This window comes from Talpa europaea (assembly GCF_964194135.1).
Source record: "Talpa europaea genome assembly, chromosome: 10".
Lineage (NCBI taxonomy): Eukaryota > Metazoa > Chordata > Mammalia > Eulipotyphla > Talpidae > Talpa > Talpa europaea.
Genome location: NC_140077.1, coordinates 79,796,516 through 79,819,186, shown reverse-complemented (window position 1 = coordinate 79,819,186; position 22,671 = coordinate 79,796,516). Strand labels below are relative to the sequence as shown.

The following is a 22,671-nucleotide window of genomic DNA, read 5'->3' as shown; positions in this document are numbered from 1 at the left end:
TTTACCTTCTGGATGGCCCAGACCAAGAAGTGTATTCTAAAATAGGTTAAATGATCCAGACTTGCTAATAGAAATAAGAATCATATAACTAGAATACATTAACACACATATTCATTCAGTTCTGTTCAACTATTTATTGAATGCCTAATGGATCAGATGTTATGTTAGATGTTATAGATTTGAATTACTAGAATAGAAATGGACAGGTTTTAGTAGATAGAGTCTAATTGGATTTGCCTAGTCACTGCAAAATAGTTTTCCTAATGAGTAGTATGATTTAGAATCTCATTGTTCTACACAACATGAATTTTTAATTAAAGCGAGTTAAAAAATTGATTCATGAAAGTACGTAAATGAAATTAACCCATGACCTTTTGCTCTTGACTATGACAAACTAATCCATATCAGATTAATACTTTTACTGAGAACTAGAAAATAGGAAAATAGGCCAAAAATCAATTATTTCAAGCAATTGGAAAAATACCCAAAACAGTTATAACTTAAGATCCAAAGTTCTGGTAAAAGCTCCTTCAGATGAACTTAATAACATTTCTGTGCCATTTTCCTCTTGGGGAACATGTTGAAAGTCTGGTAGAAAATGGTCAGTAACAAGCAGATTTTTGGAAAATCTCATGGGTTGAGGATAGAACATGGAAGCTTGAGTTAGCCAAAGACTTGCTGTGTCAAGATCCTAGGGAGATCGATGTGTAGAATGAACTTTATACTCCACGTGGCTTTCCCTTTGATCTCTCAGTAATATCAAAACCAGTTAGAAGGAGGAAACTTGGTTTATAACCAATTCCCAATGAAGAACCCTGCAAGGTGACAGGTGAATCCTGAAGAAAATAAACTTAGAGAAAGTTTCAACTGTAATGGAGGCCCCTTAGTGAGTATTTATTAGAGCAAACTGGGCCATAGTGAGTTGTGATCTAGAGGAAACCATACAAAGCAGTGAATAAATAGGCACACTAATAACACAAACATAGCTAATTAAGCATTACCTTAGTCTCATATCAGCTCAATGAGGATAGAAAGTGAAAAATACAATTGTATTTTAATATAGACATATTTAGTAGTGCATACCTAAACATGAAGCTGGTGTAGTCTACAATCCATCTAAACAATAGGACTCCCTAGACCCTTGTAGAAAATGGTGATCAAAATGTCTGTATTCTATTGAAGAACCGTTTTCATAGGTGCCTACTGTTGAACTAATAATAACTCCATTTCTAATAAGAGGAGAAGGTGCACACATTCCTTTAGATTCTGCAAAAATAATTGGAAAGAATACAATGAACTGCTGTAATAAAAATCCTGTGTTTGTACAATGGCTCCAGAAATAGAATATTTCATGCACAAGCATTTTTAAGACAACCCTAAATTTTCTTAAATTTCTGCAGTAACTGCAGACCATAAAATTTATTACTGCACATTATAATCTCAAATTATAATACATAAGTACATAAACCACCCACAGATTAAGTCATGATTTTATTTTTCCTATCTAGTTGAATGTGAAAGTATATGACATCCCTCGTGAAGCCTTGCTTTCTGTACATATTCATACTACAAGAAGGGAACAATATTACTCAATCTATCTCAAGCCTTCTTCTGAGACTCTGCTTCTAATAAACCCCAAAGAGCAATGCTTTTCAGGATTGCTGATTAATGGCAATAGGGTGATCTATCTTCTGAGAGTCTGGTGATATTTATAAAAGTATTTGATCTCTCCCTTCATAACGTGGACTTATGAAAATTGACAGACAAAGCATAGTCATCTTATTTAAGTTTAGGTACTGAACGGAAATTTATCAAATGAGTTCTGATTGTTTGCATTAAAAGATGGAGATGAATTGTTTAGAATCATTACTTTCAACCATAGAGACCACATTGATCAAGTAAGAAACTGTAAGAAAAACATTATTGCTTTACCTTTTCTACAACAGAAAGGATATTTTACTTCCCATCTATTACACCGTACAGACAATTCAGCCATTGAAGTTGATGGAGCTAAGTCATATCCTTGTTTACATACAAAATCTATTAGATCTCCATGTAGATCTTTCCTTCATATTCCATTTCATCTCTATGATATTTCTGCTCATGTAATCCACATTAACAGTACATGGCTCTGTAAAACAAAATGCTCCTTTAAATCCTTTGTTCATTTCACAAATTTGAAAGAGATAATATTTAAAGGAAAATTATGAAAGGGCTCAAAATTAATATTTGATATTTGATATTTATCCTCAAAGGTCCCTATCTTCTTGATTTCATTAACTAAAATCAAATAATTTGAAACATTGAAAACATCACTTAGGGCTATTAACCACTGAAGTTGATCATGATTTCCTTCCTATAGAATAAAATCCATAAAATAGAACATGTATTTAGTGTGTGAATATTTGTGGGAGAACTACCACTTGTTACACACCAAAGAGAAAATGAAGATCTCTGACTTCATGGAGTTTAGCTTCCAGTTAGAAGAAACATACATAGTAAACAATAAATACATGGATTTTATAATCTGAGATCATCTTTAAACCATACAGGATGAATTAGGAAAGTGAGCAGTGGAGAGGACAGGCTATCAAAAGGACTGGGGTGAATGAGGTCGTTCCTTTAAAGAAGGTGGCTGGGATAAGCCTAAATAAGAAGTGATGTTTGTGCAAGAAGAAGAAGGTTAAGGCATGAACTAAACTAAGTTGTTATGTGAGAGAAGACATTTCAGGCAGAGGGTGCTGAGGTGATAGCACACTTGGTATAAGAAGAGTAAGTGGCTGTAGAAGAATGAAAGCAGGAAAGACCAGGAAGAAGAAAATTAGAAGGTTCCTAATGCCTGGAAGAACATTTCACAGTTGGAAAATTCTGCTCCTCATCACTCTGTTTTTGCCATTTGTAGTGAAAGTACTTTCAGTTGCAAAGGTGAATAAGAAAAACTCTTCCTACCCTGATGACAATGAATTGTTTTCAGTCAGTATTTGTGTTGGCTCATTACCACCTCATCTAGTCTTGAGACAGTTGTTCCATATATAAAATGATCAATTTCTTCAAACTGTATTCTTTATGAGGTTGTCCCATTACTAGCTCGTCCATTACAATTTCAATCCAGTCTCTGTCCTCAGAGAGGACTGTACTTCTACTCAGTGAAAATACCAATCACATTATCAAAAACATTTGTAAAAACAGGATAGCAATTAAAATAATATGTGAAAATCTATCAGAATGTGAATGGGAACAGTAGTCTAAGAATGATCTGTAAGACACAAAGCACTAAGGAGATGTTGAAAGAGCTTCAGATGTAAAACTTCAACTTATGGGCTTAAAAAACTATCAATAAAAGTAAAAAAACATAAGAAATAGTTATAATATACATGATTGTTAAAGGGATAAAATAATTAATATAGATAAAACTCTTATTCTGAGTATGGAAAAATGGCTGAATTGCAACCAGTCAATTCATTGAAAAAAGCAGCCATTAGAAAACTGGAAAAATTCCCAATGGATTAGTAATTAGTTAAAACAAGTTAAATAATTGAAATTGTTAATAACATATGAATATTAAAATAGTTATTGACAAAGTTTAGGGAAACTACTTTAATTCAGTGAACATGGTGATATAAAGAAGAATAAACTCTCTGAGGCAAAAGGGTAGTTAGAAGCATAATTAAAATTCCAGATCTATTTGACCCATAAATTCCTATTCAGCCAATCTGGGGAAAAAAGTGAAATAAAGATAAATGATTTTAAACATTAAAAAAATTTTTTTAAATGTACAAATATTGGTACTAAATGAACTGTTTGGAATATAAAATTTTGAATGCAGACTAAACATCCATAAAAAGTGATAAATTTAACCATGTAATACTTCACTATGTAATAGTATATAATCATTAAAATATATATTGTTGAAGAATAGTAAATCATGTTCATAATATAGTTTAAGTGAAAAAAAATGGGTAGTATTTCACAATAGCATGTTTTGTGAGTGAGTGTGTGTGTGTGTGTGTGTGTGTGTGTGTGAGAGAGAGAGAGAGAGAGAGAGAGAGAAAGGGTAGGAGACCATTATCTGAGTCTTTTATTTAAGGCATTTTTTTAAGGTTGCTGATATTTTCTGTTTTCTTCTAGTTGTTGCTTCTATACACGTATTAATATTATTTGGTAAATAACAATGACTGATTTTGTAGTTTAAAAGGCTAATATTTTAATTAAATGACTTTTTATAAGATGTTCATCATGTCATTGTCTCTCTGAAAGTTATGATGTAACAAGTTCATTGTAACTATAATCATCAGTGGCATTACTTTTAAATAGAACTCTTACTAGCAAAGTTAAAAATGAAGTAAATCTACGGGATTGAATTTTGAGGTGAATGTCATTTTTTTCAAATTTATCTCAATTTTGGCAGTTATTTAGGCAGCTGCTGCAATTCTCCACTTGAAACTAAATATTTATTATAATCATTCTTTAATCTAAAATATATTTTGAGTAGCTACAAGTATATTTTTATTTGCTCAACAAGATTTTCAAAGGTGATAATGACATGAGGAAGCAGTGTTAAAGAAAGAGATCAACAATATGCTAATGACAGAATACAATTAATTATTCTTCTCTTCCAATGACATTCTGCAAATAATACAGAGACTTTGAGGATGATAGTAAGGGAAGTTTCATTTAGAAGAAAAACAACACCAAAATCAATCAGTCATGAATGAGAATGTGAATATGCTTACCACCACTGAAATGCACACTGAAAATGGTAGAGTTTTGGTATTCACATTTCATCAGAGTTTTTAAAATAGTGGTGTGTTCAGAATCAATGTAGTCCTGGCTCTAGGACAGTAAGGGTTTTCTGCTTACAAAAATGAGAAGGAGAAACACTTGAGGAGAAAAAAGACTTTTAAAAGTCATCATTTCTGGGGCCTTCCTGGTGGTGCAAGGAGTTAAATCTCAGCACTATGAAACTATTTGCAACCACTGCAGCATGAGTTCAATCCCTGAGGCAGGGTGATAACCCACAGGGTGCAGTAGTCCTCGCCTATCTCCCCCGCTATTCCCCTCAACAGTGTATTTCAGTAAATCTGCTTGTTCTGATCCCCACTCTGTCTCTGGTGAATCCTCTCACCAATCTCCATCCCCCCACCCCACCCCCTGCACCTCTGGCCTACACCTCAGGACTTGCATACATAAGTTAAAAAAATTAATCTTTTAAACAATCATCATTTCCATGCTATAAAACATTACATTAAAATTAAGATTAAATAAAAACACAAACATAATGGCAAAAGAAATTCAATGTATTTTGGTATAAGTGGAATCAGTCCTGAGGACCTAATATGGACAGCATGGTGAATACAATAAACAATATTAATTTTTCTACTTAAAAGTTGGCGGCGAGGAGATGCTGCGAGTAAGATCTCCCATTAAAAAAAGTTAATAGGGAGGGAAAGTGGCAGGTCCCAGTGAGAACTGGGACACGGAAGATAAAGGGACGACTCCAGCAAACTACCTGAAGAAGAAAGTTGCCATAAAAGAGGACTAGAAGGGAGGAAAGCTCAGAACCCTGCTCCCCTCCCCCGCCCACAGAGTCAGCACTCTCTGACTGGCAGAGAGGAAGGGAAAAAACAAACCAAAGCGACCAACAAGAACAAACTATGCATCAAGCGGGACTGTGAGTGGAAAGGGACTATTTCAGCCACCACACCCCATGAACAGGAGCTGAGGAGAACCCTGCAGGATTCGTGAGGAGGTGAGCTCCAGGCGCCATTAAACAGAGACCCCGCCCCCCAGGAGGAGGCCAGTACCAGCACACAGCCCCAGGCTGCAATTGTAAGCTTGTTCAGAAAAACGGAGCGCTGGAAAAGCAAACGCGGATCCAGATAGGGATCGCGCAGAAAAGCAGCTTGGTTGAAAATCAAACGCTGATTGGGATTGCGGCTACCCAGGTCCCCGCGCCTTCGACCTAGGCTTGCAGGGAGACACGCGCGAAGATCCTCACTGAGGTGAAAGTCCTTCACTGAGTATCCAGGAACCAGGCACCCAGGCACGGGAGCGGGGTGCAAAAGACGCCATTCTGTGGACACTGAACTGGGCTACAGCCCGCGTTCTGGACCTGAGGGCTTTGGAACTGAGATCCGGGGCACAAAATTCGGGGTGTGTGTTCTCCACGACGGTGGGGCACAAGGCAGACACAGCACCCCAAAGCTGTTGAGGTTTACCCTACCATTCCTGCTCTGTTTCCTGTCCCACAGGGTGAAAAAAAAAACAGCTCCCCAAGGGCTCTAGGAGAGATCTCTGGCGCCAAATAGCGACTTGAAACCTGCATAGGCTCCTGGAGGAGCCAGTGGCCAGCTGGGAAGTTTGCCCACGCCGGGCCCCTGTCGACCAGTAGTCTGAGCCCACAGGGGGAGCGAGTACCCAAATCCGGGGCAGACCAGGCTCGCAGAAGAGTGTGCCTGAGACTGGACACGCAGGGAGTGTGTCCCGCATCGCCATTTTAGAACAGGGACATTTCCTCAGTAAAGACTGCCTGCGGAAGGCTACCTCAGGAGCCAGAGGTGAGCCGGGGAAGTTCGCCCACACCAGAACACCTCTGGCCTGCAGTCCAAGCCCAGAGGGGGAGAGGAAACCCACCGCCGGGGCAGACCAGGAGCACAGGGGAGTGTGTCCCCACATCGGCATTTTAGAACAGGGACATTTCTTCAGTAAAGACTGCTTGAAACTGACAGATGGCTCCCGGAGGAGCCAAGGGGAGCAGAGAAGTTCACCCAAGATGCCGGCCAGTCCCAGCAACACAGTGTCCCAACGCATACAGCAAATTAGAAAACAGACAGTAGGGAGTAGAAGAACCACACGCAACATAGCAACTCCTCAGTGAAGAAGCACACCACAAAAAGAAAACCAGCCCCCAGATTGCAATGACAGTAACTTGGAAGAACTTCTGAGCCTTAGAGAAAGAGAATTTAAAATTGCCATGATTAAAAAAATGACAGAACTCATAAAGGAAAACAATGATAAGGGAAAAATAATCAACGATCAGAAGAATGAAATTGAGTCCCTAAAGAGGGAAGTAAAATAAATGCAGGAGATCAAAGAATTAATGGAAGAAGTAAAGAATTCTGGGAAAAGCAATGAAAGCAGAATAGATGAAATGGAAGAACGAATAAGTTCTCTTGAAGACACAGAAATAAAAAGAACCAAAACAGAAAAGGAAAGAGAAGTACGAAGGAAAAAGAATGAAGAAAGACTTCGGGAACTATCGGACACCATGAGGAAAGGAAATATAAGAGTTATAGGAATACCAGAAGGAGAGGAGAGAGATGTAGGAACAGAGAAAATATTCCAGGAGATAATTGAAGAGAACTTCCCAAACGCGAAGAAGGAGCTGAAAATTGATATACAAGAAGCAAGAAGAACACCAAACTTCCATGATGAAAGGAAAATATACAGCAGGACACATAATAGTGAAGCTCCCAAGAATCCAGGACAAGGAAAAAATAATGAAGCTGACAATAGGGAAGAAACACATAACATTCAAGGGAAAACCAATCAGGCTGACATCAGACTTCTCTGAAGAAACACTACGGGCAAGGAGAGAGTGGAAGGACATAGTCAACAGACTCCAAGAAAACAGATGTCAACCAAGAATACTCTAGCCCACAAAGCTTTCCTTCCTCTATGAAGAAAGAATAAGGACCTTCCCAGAAAACAGAAACTATGGAACTTCATTATCAATAAACCCCCACTCCAAAAAATACTACAAGGAATCCTAAAGCCAGAACCTCAGAGGGACGAATAACAACGAAGGCAAGGAAAAAAAAAAGATATTAACAGAATAAATAAAATCAAAGGAAAGACAAACACAATGGCAAATACAAATGCTAACATATCAATATTAACCCTAAATGTAAATGGACTAAAATCTTCAATAAAAAGACACAGAGTTGCAGCCTGGATTAAGAAACAAAACCCAACCTTTGGCTGTCTCCAGGAAACACATTTAGCAACAAAAGATAAAAATAGACTCAAAGTTAAAGGATGGAAAACCATCCTAGAAGCAAATGGACCAAAAAAGAAAGCAGGATCCAGCTATACTTATATCAGATAAAACAGATTTCAAACTCAAAAAAATAAAAAGGGATCCCAACAGTCACTACATTATGATCAAAGGGACAATACTTCAAGAAGAAATAACACTAATAAACATATACTCACCAAACGAAGGAGCACAAAAATATATCAGACAACTGTTGTCATCTCTGAAAACAGACATCAGAGAAAACACATATGTAGTGGGAGACTTCAACACACCACTATCAACAATGGATAGATCAACAAGACAAAAAATAAGTAAAGAAACTAAAGCTCTAAATAAGGACCTAGAGCATTTGGGCATAACAGACAACTGTAGATCCCTAAACCCCCAAAAAACGGAGTACACATTTTTCTCAAGCGCACAAGGATCATTCTCCAGGATTGATCACATACTGGGGCACAAGACAAACATCAACAGATACACCAAGATTGAAATCATACCAACCATCTTTTCTGACCATGAAGGCATCAAGCTAGAAATAAACCATAAAAAGAAGGCAAGGAACTTTCCTACCTCTTGGAGACTAAAAACCACACTACTGGAAGACCACTGGACTAATGAGGCGATCAAAGAGGAAAGTAAAAAATTCTTTGAATTGAATGACAAGGACACCAATATCCTAAATGTATGAGACGCAGCAAAAGCATAATAAGAGGAAAATATATAGCAATAGAAGCTCACATCAAGAAACAAGAAAGAACTCAAAGAAACAACCTAATCTCGAAGCTCAAAGATCTAGAAAAAGAACAACAAAAAGACCCCAAAACCAGTAGAAGAAAAGAAATAATAAAAACCAAAGCAGAAATAAATGAAATTGAAACTAAAACAACAATCCAAAAGATTAATGAAACCAAGAGCTGGTTCTTTGAAAAAAATCAATAAAATAGACAAACCCCTAGCCAGGCTCACAAAGGAAAAAAGGGAGAAAGCACAAATAAACAGGATCAGAAATGAAAGAGGAGAAATCACAACGGACACAGCAGAAATAAAAAGAATAATCAGTAACTACTATGAACAGTTATATGGAAACAGTTGAACAAACTAGAGGAGATGGACAAATTCCTACAACTCTACAATCACCCAAAGCTAGATAAAGAAGAAATAGAACACCTAAACAGACCAATTACAAGCAGCGAAATTGAAATGGTAATCAAAAACCTCCCCAAAAACAAAAGCCCAGGACCTGATGGATTTACAAACGAATTCTACCAAACATTCAGAGATGAATTGGTGCCTATCCTTCACAAACTCTTCCAAAAAATTGAGATTGAGAAGGAAGAGACAATACCAAACACGTTCTATGAAGCCAACATTACACTAATACCAAAACCGAATAAGGACAACACAAAAAAAGAAAACTACAGGCCAATCTCCCTAAGGAACACTGATCCAAAAATCCTCAAAAAATTTTAGCTAACAGAATCCAACAATGTATCCATAAGATAATTCACCATGACCAACTAGGATTCATTCCAGGGGCACAAGGATAGTTTAACATCCGAAAATCTATCAATGTTATCCAACACATCAACAAAAAGAAATATAAAAACCATATGATATTATCAATAGATGCCGAGAAAGCTTTCGACAATGTGCAACACCCATTCATGATAAAAGCCTTGAAATTCTTGGGATACAAGGAACATACCTCAACATCATAAAGGCCATCTATGAGAAGCCAACAGCCAGTATCATTCTCAATGGTGAAAAGCTGAAAGCAATTCCATTAAGATCTGGAACAAGACAAGGATTCCCACTCTCACCACTGCTTTTCAATATAATACTGGAAGTCCTAGCCAGAGCAATAAGACAAGAGAAAGACATCCAAGGAATCCAAATAGGAAAAGAAGAAGTCAAACTATCACTATTTGCAGATGATATGATAAAATACATAGAGAACCCCAAAAACTCCACAGAAAAACTAATTCAACTCATCAATCAGTTCAGTAAAGTGTCAGGATACAAAATCAACACACAAAAGTCAGTAGCCTTCCTATACACAAACAATAAATATGAAGAAGAAGAAATCAAAAAAACCATCCCTTTTATTATTGAAACAAAAAAAATCAAATATTTGGGAATAAATCTAACAAAAGAGGTAAAGGACCTATAAAAAGAAAACTATAAAACACTGTTAAAAGAAATAGAAGAAGACACAAAGAAATGGAAAGACATCCCCTGCTCATGGATTTGAAGAATAAACATTATTAAAATGGCCATCCTACCAAAAGCAATATACAGATTCAATGCTATTCCAATCAAAATTTCAATGTCATTCTTCAAAGAAATAGAACAATTATTGATGAAATTCATATGGAATCACAAAAAAACCCCGAATTGCCAAAGCTCTCCTGAAAAAGCAAGAAGGAAATGGAGGCATCACACTCCCTGACTTCAAACTATACTACAAAGCCATAATCATCAAAACTGCATGGTATTGGAACAAGAACAGACATACAGACCAATGGAATCGAATAGAAAATCCAGATATAAACCCACAGATTTATGGTCAACTAATCTTTGACAAAGGAGCAAAGACTATGCATTGGAGCAAAGAAAGTTTGTTCAATAAATGGTGCTGGGAAAACTGGGTTGCTACATGTAAAAGAATGAAGCTTGACCACTACCTCACACCATACACAAAAATCAACTCAAAATGGATTAAAGAACTAGACATAAGACCTGAAACCATAAAATATATAGAAGGAAATATAGGCGAAACACTACGTGATTTGCACATCAAAGACATCATTACAGACACATCACCCAAAGCAGTGATAGTGAAGGCAAAGATAAACAGCTGGGACTACATCAAATTAAAGAGCTTCTGCACAGCAAAAGAGACAATAACAAAAACAAAGAGAAACCCCACTGACTGGGAGAACATTTTTGCACCCAACACTAATGATAAAGGACTGATCAGAAAAATCTGCAAAGAGCTGATAAGACTCAACAACAACAAAGAAAATAACCCAGTCAAAAAATGGGCAGAAGAGCTAAAAAGAAACTTCTCTGAAGAGGAAATGCAAATGGCCAACAGGCATATGAAAAAGTGTTCAACATCACTTGTAATCAGGGAAATGCAAATCAAAACTACCATGAGATACCATCTTACACCAGTGAGAATGGCACATATTAAAAAAACTAGCAAGAACAAATGTTGGCGAGGTTGTGGAGAAAAAGGAAATCTCCTGCACTGTTGGTGGGAGTGCAAACGGGTCCAACCACTATGGAGAGCTGTGTGGAGATTTCTTGACCTACTAAACATAGAGCTTCCATATGATCCAGCAATTCCACTCCTAGGTATTTACCCAAAGGACACAGAAACATCAATTCCAAAGAACACCTGCACCCCTTTGTTTATAGCAGCACTGTTTACAATAGCTAAGCTTTGGAAACAGCCCAGATGCCAAAAAATAGATGACTGGATCAAGAAGATGTGGTACATATACACCATGGAATATTACTCAGCATTCAAAAAAGATAAACACATGCAATTTGCAGCAACATGGATGGCACTGGAAGGGATCATGCTCAGTGAAATAAGCCAAAAAGAAAAAGAAAAATACCGGATGGTCTCACTCATAGCAGGAATCTAGAAAACTTAAATAAGGGACCAGGAAAATGAATAACTATAAGAAAGTGAAAATCAAAATCAACAAAAAACTATGAACCAGAGACACTTTTTGGGGAGTGGGGGGCGGGAGGGGAGGGATTGGGGTCAGAATGGGGGGGTTGCAATTGTTTGGGGAATATAAAAATAAAATTTATTATTAAAAAAATAAAAATAAAATAAAGTACCCAATGTAAAAACTACAAAAAAAAAAAAAAAGATTTTACTCCGTCCTGAAATTCTCTTTTGTCACTATCCACTTTTACATTTTTCCTTCTCATTCCCTTTCATCTTGGATCTCAATCTTTGGATTGAATGTTCCATGCTTTTCTGTCTTTTAAAAGTCTTTATCTTACTCTGCTAATTTCTTAACAACCTTAATAGCTTCTTTGTTACACAACAAATATCCCAGGTAAGCACATTTATGGAGTGCTCTCCGGGATCTGATCCAGCAGTGAGAAGGATGATAGGAAGACAGTACTCAGGCAGGGTGGCACAACCTGGTTGTGCCCTTCGGTTTTTTGTTTCCTAATTATTTTTATAGGCTTACATTCTATAGATGGCTCCAAAGAAACACAGAAAATACAACAAAGTAGGTATAGTGTCGACGTGTTCCTAAATCTTCTAAAAAGTCACCACTCTATGGATTAAATGTGGATAAAGGAAATTTTTACACAACGGGATAAGCTATTGATATCAAATGCAGCAACACACCCACACACTCAGGGGCAAGTGTCCGTTTTCCACGTCTACAAGTGATTTCTTTTGATCCACGGAGATAATAGCCACGTTCACATCCATATGTCACTTTATCCCCACTGTAGTAAATCTTAGAGTTTAGGTTTGCTGCCCCATTCCTAATGGAGGGTGGTTCTTCACAAGCTATCTTCTCTGTCTCTTCAGGAAAGGGACAATTTAAAAAGAAGAGAGTAGTTATCAATACCGGCAGATCTCATTTGAGGGAAAGCTTATTTGAGGCATTGCTAACCAACGCATTTGGGAGGTTCTGTCCATTTTCCATTCTCACAACGTATTTCTTCTGATCCTTGTATCTCAAAATTAAGTTCACATTCTACATGAACTATTTCTCCATGACAATAAGTTGTTGAATACATCTGAATCTTGGAGTTTAGAGGCAGAAGGGGAGGAGGACATCGACTTCTTCTTCCTAATGAAAAGAGAAATCCAGCATATTTGGTCATAAAATTACCCCCAAATGGAAAGTAAGGTTTAATTAGCATGTTCATCATGCCAAGTGGCACAGGAAGTATGGCAGTCAGACTGCGGGGTCACCTCCTTGGTACCCCGCAACTTAGATTCACTGTCTCAGGTGGTAAATATCTCCAGGAGCAGGGACAGCCATATGCATTTAACCAATAGGATGCAGCAAAGGTTATGAGATATATGTGATTATCTGAGTGTGGTTATGCAACAAAATATTGTAACCCCATTCATACTGAGTGTCTCTTTCTCACTGCTGATTTTAAAAAGAAGACAACTTCCTCATGTGTGCTTCCAAACAGGGAAAACCATGTGACAAAGGGCACGGGGGGCCTTAAATTCAGCAATCTGCAAAGCTCTGAATGCTACCTACAACCAGAGAGTTTGGAAGCAGATTTGGTCCCCAGTTGAGCTTCAGATAAGGCTGCAGTCCCAGCCAACACCTAGACTGTAGTTTTAATAGACACAAATACAAAGGACCCATTGCTGCTATGGTCCAGAATCCTGACTCACAGGAACAGGAGTTCCTGTTCCAACTGTAAATGTCTCAATTTAAGCTCTAAACATTCAGTAATATCGCTATGCTCCAACAAAAAATGGAAATAGCAAACATTTTACATACATATCTCCTTTATTCCTAAAATAACTATTAAGTGGGGACTATCATGCATGTCTCCCATATTATAAATGAACTAAAACATATGAAGTAAATTAGTAATTGGAGGATCTGCTCTTGAATGGATGTCAATCTGAATTAAAATCTACTGCTCTTTAGCTATTGTACAACATTGACTATGTTAGTTTTCCTTTACTGGTATGACAAATGACCATAATTTATTGGTTTAACACAGCGCAAATTTATTCTGGCATCTCTGGAAGCCAATGTCCAGAATAGTTTCACTGGGGCTAAAGCCAAGGTATCAGGGATGCTGCAGTCCTGGAGCTTGATGAGAGAATCAGCTACTCTGCCTTGTCAAACTTCTGGAAGCTGCCTGCATTCCTTGCACACGTCCCTTTCTCCTACTACTCCAGTCTCTTGCTACTATCATCAAATCTCCCTTCTATAAGGACACTTGTGATTATTCATCAGGATTTTCCCAGGTAGTATTTCTACCTCAAAATCCTTCAGTTAATCACATCTGAAAAGTCCCTTTTGCCAAATAGGCTCATTCCAAGGATAAGGATATGGCTATCTTTGCTAGAGGGAAGGGATGGCAGAGAGGAACTTTATTCAGCTTACTACACTGCCTGTCCTACACCTGGTGACTGTTTACTGGAGAAAATAGCAGTCATTGGCATGCTGACTAATCTGAGTGGGGATGGGAACAAAATAGAAGTTAAGTTGGTCTGCCATAGATATTTTAAATAACATGCTACAGACTCTAAGCTAACAATCTTCCTCTCTTCAGTTAGAACAAAGCTATCGAGCACAACAGAAAATTTAAAAACAAAGTTATTGTTTGGTGCATTTAATGAATTGGGATAGTTTTGGGCACTCCCATTCATGTTCTTGGTCCAATTCCTGTTCTTATTCCTCCTAGCACCTATTTCAAATCTCCCCACTCTCTTTCAAGTTCGACCTTGCTGTCCTTCTCCCTTCTATCTATAATGACATGAATTATCATACAGAGATGAGATTGGGCGCGTTCAGGGTGGTTTGGCCGTAGACAATAGAAGCTATCAAGTCCTTTACCACTCCCAACCCTTCCAATTTTCAAATTTCTATTTCTCTTTTCAGGCTCAGTTCACATATTAACCATCACCTCTGTAAATGCTATCTCTCACCATACCAATTAGAACATCAATGTTTGTTCATACACTTTGCACCTAACTTTATCACAGTATATATGTATTTATGTCACATAGTTACCAATTATTTTTTAAAGATTTATTTATTTATGCATACAAGAACTGGTGTACAGACGAGAAATGTGGGGGTAGACGATTCACTAGAGATAAAGTAGGGAACAGAACAGTCACACTGACACACTGACTGAAATTCACTGCTAAGGGGAGCAGTGGGCAAGACAGGAGAGCTCTGCTGCGCCATGTGGGTCACCTCTCTGTCCTGGGATCAAACTCGTGATGCAGTAGCTGTGGATAGCTTCATAGTGCTGAACCCCTTGAGCCCCTTGCTGAACCCCTTGCCCCAATTAATTTTTTAACATCTGTTTAATAGCTACACTAAGATCCCCTTCATATTACATTGTGGTATGTTCGAATGACTCTTAAACTGATGTCTTCGAAGAGGTAATCTTAAAAACTGCAGAAGAAGAAACTTGACCAGAAATAGCCATTGCATTTTAGGATAGCTCTAATTAGATAAACTTGCTTTGCATTTTGATTCATTTTCATTCATATTGAGCTGCATATTCTGCTCTCTACCCCATTATTTTGGAGACTACGTTCTCACATTAGAAAACGTATGGCCAGGTGAGCAGACCTCTCTTGTCTCGCCAGCTGTTCCCCTCAGCAGTGTGTTTCGTCATTCTGCATGTTCTGTTCCCCGCTCTGTCTCTGGTGAATCCTCTCACCCTCCCATGCATCTGGCTCTTGTATAAATAAAATTAATCTTTAAAAAAAAAGAAAAAGGAAAATGTATGACCAAATAAGATAGCACCTCAACAAAGCTGGCAGATAGGGATAGCTGAATCTATTAATCTCCAATTAAAAAGTTATTCATTACAATGAGTTTTAAATTTCATGTAAGAAATTTAAAAATAAGTTTAAAAGATATATTACTGAAAAAAGCTGATTTAAAAGAAAATAGTTATTTATTTATTTATTTGTTTGTTTATTTATTTATTTATTTATTTTTGATTGTACAGACTGAACATTTTATTCTGGAGTAAGCAAGTTGATTTTGGATAGTTCTAACTGCTAAACTCTTGACAAAATAAGCACAACCTTTTCACTGAACAGTGGAATAGAATGTATTAGCAGATATATATCTCAACTATTAAAGTTTACCAATATGTAAAATGATCAGATTTTAGAAAATATTATAAAATAAGCTTCACAGAATGTTCAAAAAGAAAAACATCATCAACAAAAATTATCCATCTGTTAGGGGGAAAAACATTCAGTAAGGAGAAGAAAATCAAGATAAAAATAAAGGAACAATTCAGTACTTGTGATAAATTATGAGTTTTTTTTTAAGTGTATATTCAATAGGGTTTTTTAATAATAAATTTTAGTATTATATTCCCCATACAATTTCAACCCCCTCATTTTGACACCAGTCCCTCCCCTCCCACCACCCACCGCCCCCAAAAGTGTCTCTGGTTCATAGATTTTTGTTGATTTTGATTTTCACTTTCTTATAATTATTCATTTTCCTGGTCCCTTACTTAAGTTTTCTAGATTCCTGCTATGAGTGAGACCATCCGGTATTTTTCTTTTTATTTCTGGCTTATTTCGCTCAGCATAATCCCTTCCAGCGCCATCCATGTTGCTGCAAATTGCATGTGTTTATCTTTTTTGAATGCTGAGTAATATTCCATGGTATATATGTACCACATCTTCTTGATCCAGTCATCTATTTTTGGGCATCTGGGCTGTTTCCAAAGCTTAGCTATTGCAAATAGTGCTGCTATAAACATAGCGGTGCAGGTGTTCTTTGGAATTGATGTTTCTGTGTCCTTTGGGTAAATACCTAGGAGTGGAATTGCTGGATCATATGGAAGCTCTATGTTTAGTAGGTCCAGAAATCTCCACACAGCTCTCCATAGTGGTTGGACCAGTTTGCATTCCCACCAACAGTGCAGGAGAGTTCCTTTTTCTCCACACCCTCGCCACATTTGTTGTTGCTAGTTTTTTTAATATGTGCCATTCTCACTGGTGTAAGATGGTATCTCATGGTAGTTTTGATTTGCATTTCCCTGATTTCAAGTGATGTTGAACATTTTTTCATATGCCTGTTGGCCATTTGCATTTCCTCTTCAGAGAAGTTTCTTTTTAGCTCTTCTGCCCATTTTTTTACTGGATTATTTTCTTTGTTGTTGTTGAGTCTCATCAGCTCTTTGCAGATTTTTGTGATCAATCCTTTATCATTAGAGTTATGTGCAAAGATGTTATCCCAGTCAGTGGGGTTTCTCCTTGTTTTTGTTATTGTCTCTTTTGCTGTGCAGAAGCTCTTTAATTTGATGTAGTCCCAGCTGTTTATCTTTGCCTTCACTATCACTGCTTTGGGTGATGTGTCTGTAAAGATGTCTTTGATGTGCAAATCACGTAGTGTTTCGCCTATATTTCCTTCTATGTATTTTATGGTTTCAGGTTTTATGTCTAGTTCTTTAATCCATTTTGAGTTGGTTTTTGTGTATGGTGTGAGGTAGTAGTCAAGCTTCATTCTTTTGCATGTAGCGACCCAGTTTTCCCAGCACCATTTATTGAACAGACTTTCTTTGCTGCAATGCATATTCTTTGCTCCTTTGTCAAATATTAGTTGACCATAAATCAGTGGGCTTATTTCTGGATTTTCTATTCGATTCCATTGGTCTGTGTGTCTGTTCTTGTTCCAATACCATGCAGTTTTGATGATTATGGCTTTTTAGTATAGCCTGAAATCTGGGAGTGTGATGCCTCCATTCCCTTCTTTTTTTTTCAGGAGACCTTTGGCTATTCGGGGTTTTTGGTGATTCCATATGAATTTCATCAATAATTGTTCTATTTCTTTGAAGAATGACATTGAAATTTTTGTTGGAATAGCATTGAATCTGTAGATTGCTTTTGGTAGGATGGCCATTTTAATAATGTTTATTCTTCCAATCCATGAGCAGGGGATGTCTTTCCATTTCTTTGTGTCTTCTTCTATTTCTTCTAACAGTGTTTATAGTTTTCTTTGTAAAGGTCCTTTACCTCTTTTGTTAGATTTATTCCCAAGTATTTGATTTTTTTTGTTTCAATAATAAAGGGGATGGTTTTTTTCATTTCTTCTTCTTCAGAATTATTGTTAGTGTATAGGAAGGCCTCTGACTTTTGCATGTTGATTTTGTATCCTGCCACCTTGCTGAACTGATTGATGAGTTTAATTAGTTTTTCTATGAAGTTTTTGGGGTTCTCTATGTATATTATCATATCATCTGCAAATAGTGATAGTTTGACTTCTTCTTTTCCTATTTGGATTCCTTCTATGTCTTTCTCTTGTCTTATTGCTCTCGCTAGGACTTCCAGTATTATATTGAAAAGCAGTGGTGAGAGTGGACATCCTTGTCTTGTTCCAGATCTTATGGAAATGCTTTCAGCTTTTCACCATTGAGAATGATACTGGCTGTTGGTTTGTCATAGATGGCCTTTATGATGTTGAGGTATGTTCCTTGTATCCCAAGAATTTCAAGGGCTTTTATCATGAATGGGTGTTGCACTTTGTCGAAAGCTTTCTCGGCATCTATGGATAATATCATATGGTTTTTATATTTCTTTTTGTTGATGTGTTGGATAACGTTGATTGATTTTCGGATGTTGAACCATCCTTGTGTCCCTGGAATGAATCCTACTGGATCGTGGTGAATTATCTTATGGCTACATTGTTGGATTCTGATAGCTAAAATTTTATTGAGGATTTTTGCATCAGTGTTCATTAGGGAGATTGGCCCATAGTCTTCTTTTTTTGTGTTGTCCTTGTTCGGTTTTGGTATTAGGTAATGTTGGCTTCATAGAACGTGTTAGGTATTATACCTTCCTTCTCAATTTTTTGGAAGAGTTTGTGAAGGATAGGCACCAATTCGTCTCTGGATGTTTGGTAGAATTCATTTGTACACCCATCAGGTCCTGGGCTTTTGTTTTTGGGGAGGTTTTTGATTACCATTTCAATTTTTCTGCTTGTAATCGGTCTGCTTAGGTGTTCTATTTCTTCTTTATCTAGCTTTGGGTCATTGTAGAGTTGTAGGAATTTGTCCATCTCTTCTAGATTGTTGAACTTGTTTCCATATAACTGTTCATAGTAGTTATTAATTATTCTTTTGATTTCTGCTGTGTCCGTTGTGATTTCTCCTCTTTCATTTATTATCCTATTTATTTGTGCTTTCTCCCTTTTTGCCCTTGTGAGCCTGGCTAGGGGTTTATCTATTTTATTTATTATTTTGAAGAACCAGCTCTTGTTTCATTGATCTTTTGGATTTTTTTTTTAGTTTCAATTTCATTTATTTCTGCTTTGGTTTTTATTATTTCTTTTCTTCTACTGGTTTTGGGGTTTTGTTGTTGTTCTTTTTCTAGATCTTTGAGCTTTGAGATTAAGTTGTTTCTTTGAGTTCTTTTTTGTTTCTTGATGTGAGCATCTATTGCTATATATTTTCCTCTTATTACTGCTTTTGCTGCTTCCCATACATTTAGGAAATTGGTGTCCTCCTTGTCATTCTATTCAAAGAAATTTTTAATTTCTTCTTTTATCTCCTCATTAGTCCAGTGGACTTCCAGTAGTGTGGGTTTCTATCTCCATGAGGTAGGAGAGTACCTTGCCTTCTTTTTATGGTTTATTTCTAGTTTGATGCCTTCATGGTCAGAAAAGATGGTTGGTATGATTTGAGTCTTGGAGTATCTGTTGATGTTTGTCTTGTGCCCCAGTATATGATCGATCCTGGAGAATGATCCGTGTGCACTTGAGAAAAATGTATACTCAGATTTTTTTGGGTTTAGTGTTCTATATATGTCTGTTAAGCCCAAGTACATTAGATCCTTATTTAGAGCTTTAGTATCTTTACTTATTTTTTGTTTGTTGATCTATCCATTGTTGATAGTGGTGTGTTGAAGTCTCCCACTACGTATGTGTTTTCTCTGATGTCTGTTTTCAGAGATGCCAATAGTTGTCTGATATATTTTGGTGCTCCTTCGTTTGGTGAATATATGTTAATGAGTGTTATTTCTTCTTGAAGTATTGTCCCCTTGATCATAATGTAATGACCACTGGGGTCTCTTTTTATCTTTTTAAGTTTGAAATCTGTTTTATCTGATATAAGTATAGCTGTTCCTGCTTTATTTTTTGGTCCATTTGCTTGTAGAATTGTTTTCCATCCATTAACTTTGAGTCAATTTTTATCTTTTGCAGCTAAATGTGTTTCCTGGAGACAGCAAAAAGTTGGGTTTTGTTTCTTAATCCAGTCTGCAACTCTGTGTCTTTTTTGAAGAGTTTAGTCCATTTACATTTAGAGTTAGTATTGATATGTTAGCATCTGTATTTGCCATTGTGTTTGTCTTTCCTCTGGTTTTATTTATTTATTCTTTTAATAACTTTTTCTGGGGGGGCCTTCTTTCGTTGTTATTCATCCCTCTCTTGGTTCTGGATTTAGGATTCCTTGTAGTATTTTTGGAGTGGGGGATTAGTTGTAATGAAATTCCAGAGTTTCTGTTTGTCTGGGAAGGTCCTTATTCTTTCTTCATAGAGGAAGGAAAGCTTTGTGGGATAGAGTATTCTTGGCTGCCATCTGTTTTCTTAGTCTCTTGACTATGTCCCTCCACTCTCTCCTTGCCCGTGGTGTTTCTTCAGAGAAGTTTGATGTCTGTCTGATTGGTTTTCCTTTGAATGTTATCTGTTTCTTCCCTCTTGTCAGCTTCATTCTTTTTTCCTTGTCTTGGATTCTTGGGAGCTTTGCTATTATGTGTCTTGCTGTATTTTTCCTTTCGTCATGGAAGTTTGGTGTTCTTCTTGCTTCTTGTATATCAATTTTCAGCTCCTTCTTCGCATTTGGGAAGTTCTCTTCAATTATATCCTTGAAAATTTTCTCTGTTCCTACATCTCTCTCCTCTCCTTCTGGGATTCCTATAACTCTTATATTTCCTTTCCTCATGGAGTCAGATAGTTCCTGAAGTCTTTCTTCGGTCTTTTTCCTTCGTACTTCTCCTTCCTTTTCATCAGTTTTAGTTCTTTTTATTTCTGTGTCTTCAAGAATACTTATTCATTCTTCCATTTCATCTATTCTGCTTTCATTGCTTTTCCCAGAGTTCTTTAGTGTCTCCATTAATTCTTTGATCTCCTGTATTTCTTTTACTTCCCTCTTTAGGGATTCAATTTCATTCTTCTGGTCATTAATTATTTTCCCCTTATCATTGTTTTCCTTTATGACTTCTGTCAGTTTTTTAATCACAGCAATTTTAAATTCTCTATCTGGAAGGCTCAGAAGTTCTTCCAAGTTACTGTTGTTGCAATGTGGTAGATGGTTTTCTTTTTGCGGTGTGCTTTTTTGGTGAGGAGTTGCTGGGTTGCATGTGGTTTTTCTACTCCCTACTGCCTGTTTTCTAATATGCCGTATTCCTTGTGACACTGTGTTGTTGGTACTGGCCGGCATCTTGGGCGACCTTCCCAGCTCACCCCTGGCTCCTCTGGGGAACTTTTGCTGGGTTCACACAGTCTCCACCAAAGAAGGGTCCCTGCTGCAAATGCCGGTGCCAGGCACGCTCCCCTGCACGCCCGGTCTGCCCCAGTGGTGGGTGCCGCTCCCCTCTGGGCTGGGACTGCAGGCTAGAAGGCGCCCTGCATGGGCAAGCCTCCCAGCTTACCTCTGGCTCCTCGGTGAGCCTTCTGCTTACTTCACACAGTCTCCACCAAATAAAGGTCCCTGCTGCAAAATGCCAGTGCCGGGGACGCGCTCCTCTCAATAGTTATTTATTTTAAAAGATAGTACTGAAGACAAGAATTAGATATCACCACAGACATTTTTTAAAGTTCAAAGAGATTAAAACATGGTATCTCTTTCTATGTCTCAGGAATTTTAAAAATTACCTTCACCTACAGGAGATTCTGGGTACCAACCAAAGTTACAGCACTGAATTAAATCTGATCCACTTACATAATAATTTTCATGGCAGAAAAATTGAACTACATCTCCTTCTTCATAGGTTTCCTTAATAGGATGAAAATAACCATTTTCTATTAGTCTTAAAGTAGAGCATCTTGGGACTCCCCAGTGGCACAGCGGTTGAGCGCTGGGTTGCAAAGCTGCCCGCAACCATGGCCGGTTTGATCCTCGGCCACAGGTCGAGGGTCCAACATGGAGCGCAGACCTCTCCTGCTGCCGGCTGTTCCCCTCAGCAGTGTACTTCGGTCCTTCTGCCTGCTCTGCTCCCCCCTCTGGCTCTGGTGAATTCTCTCACGCTCCTGCACTTCTGACTGTACCCAGTGATTGTATAAATAAATAAATAAACCAAAAAAAAAAAAGAGTATCTTATCTCTAAAATTGGAAAACAAACAAAGAGGTGTTATTCGCCCTACTAGAACAATATTCATTTACTACTTATTTGCTGTATAAACAATAAAATTGATAGATTTACCATATTTTGTTATGAACAAGAAAAGTATGTTAATTTGTATAGTAATTAAATAACATTAGTCTTATTGCATTATCTGAACTAAAAGGAATTTGGCTCTTTAAGAGCTTTAAATGATGAAAGCCTGCTACCTACATAATTAAAAACAGGAGCAAAAAAGAACTATGTAAAATGCAACCTAGTTAGAATGACAATTTTATGGGTTTATATATGAAAAGAAGTTTACTGAGTGGGAGTAGGTTGTCTTCCAAGTGAGCACCTACTAAATGGTAGACATAACTACGAATATCCTGTCATTACTCTAGACATTTAAGCTCCTTGTCCTCTTTAATTTGTACAACCTACACAGCACCATATACATATATATCTAAATATATGTATATATGATATTGGTTCATATCATTATATAGTTTTCAGGTGTACAACATTGTAATGTGACATCTGTATATGCTACATTGTAAACCCATCAAAAATCTCCACCACC

At 37.3% G+C, this 22,671-nt stretch overlaps 1 protein-coding gene across 1 annotated transcript in view; it reads right to left on the bottom strand.

Annotated features, from left to right (window-relative positions):
* Nucleotides 1-22,009, bottom strand: part of LOC311178813 (coagulation factor XIII B chain-like) — a gene marked incomplete at both ends in the record, with an annotated part of 32,247 nt that extends 10,238 nt beyond the window's left edge. The window contains 9 exon segments of the mRNA XM_084245544.1: nucleotides 1,084-1,105; nucleotides 1,109-1,266; nucleotides 1,933-2,066; nucleotides 2,068-2,131; nucleotides 4,734-4,833; nucleotides 5,805-5,997; nucleotides 12,383-12,605; nucleotides 12,697-12,876; nucleotides 21,643-22,009. Coding sequence (XP_084101670.1) covers nucleotides 1,084-1,105; nucleotides 1,109-1,266; nucleotides 1,933-2,066; nucleotides 2,068-2,131; nucleotides 4,734-4,833; nucleotides 5,805-5,997; nucleotides 12,383-12,605; nucleotides 12,697-12,876; nucleotides 21,643-22,009 — 1,441 coding nt within the window.
* Nucleotides 22,010-22,671: the final 662 nt, after the last annotated feature.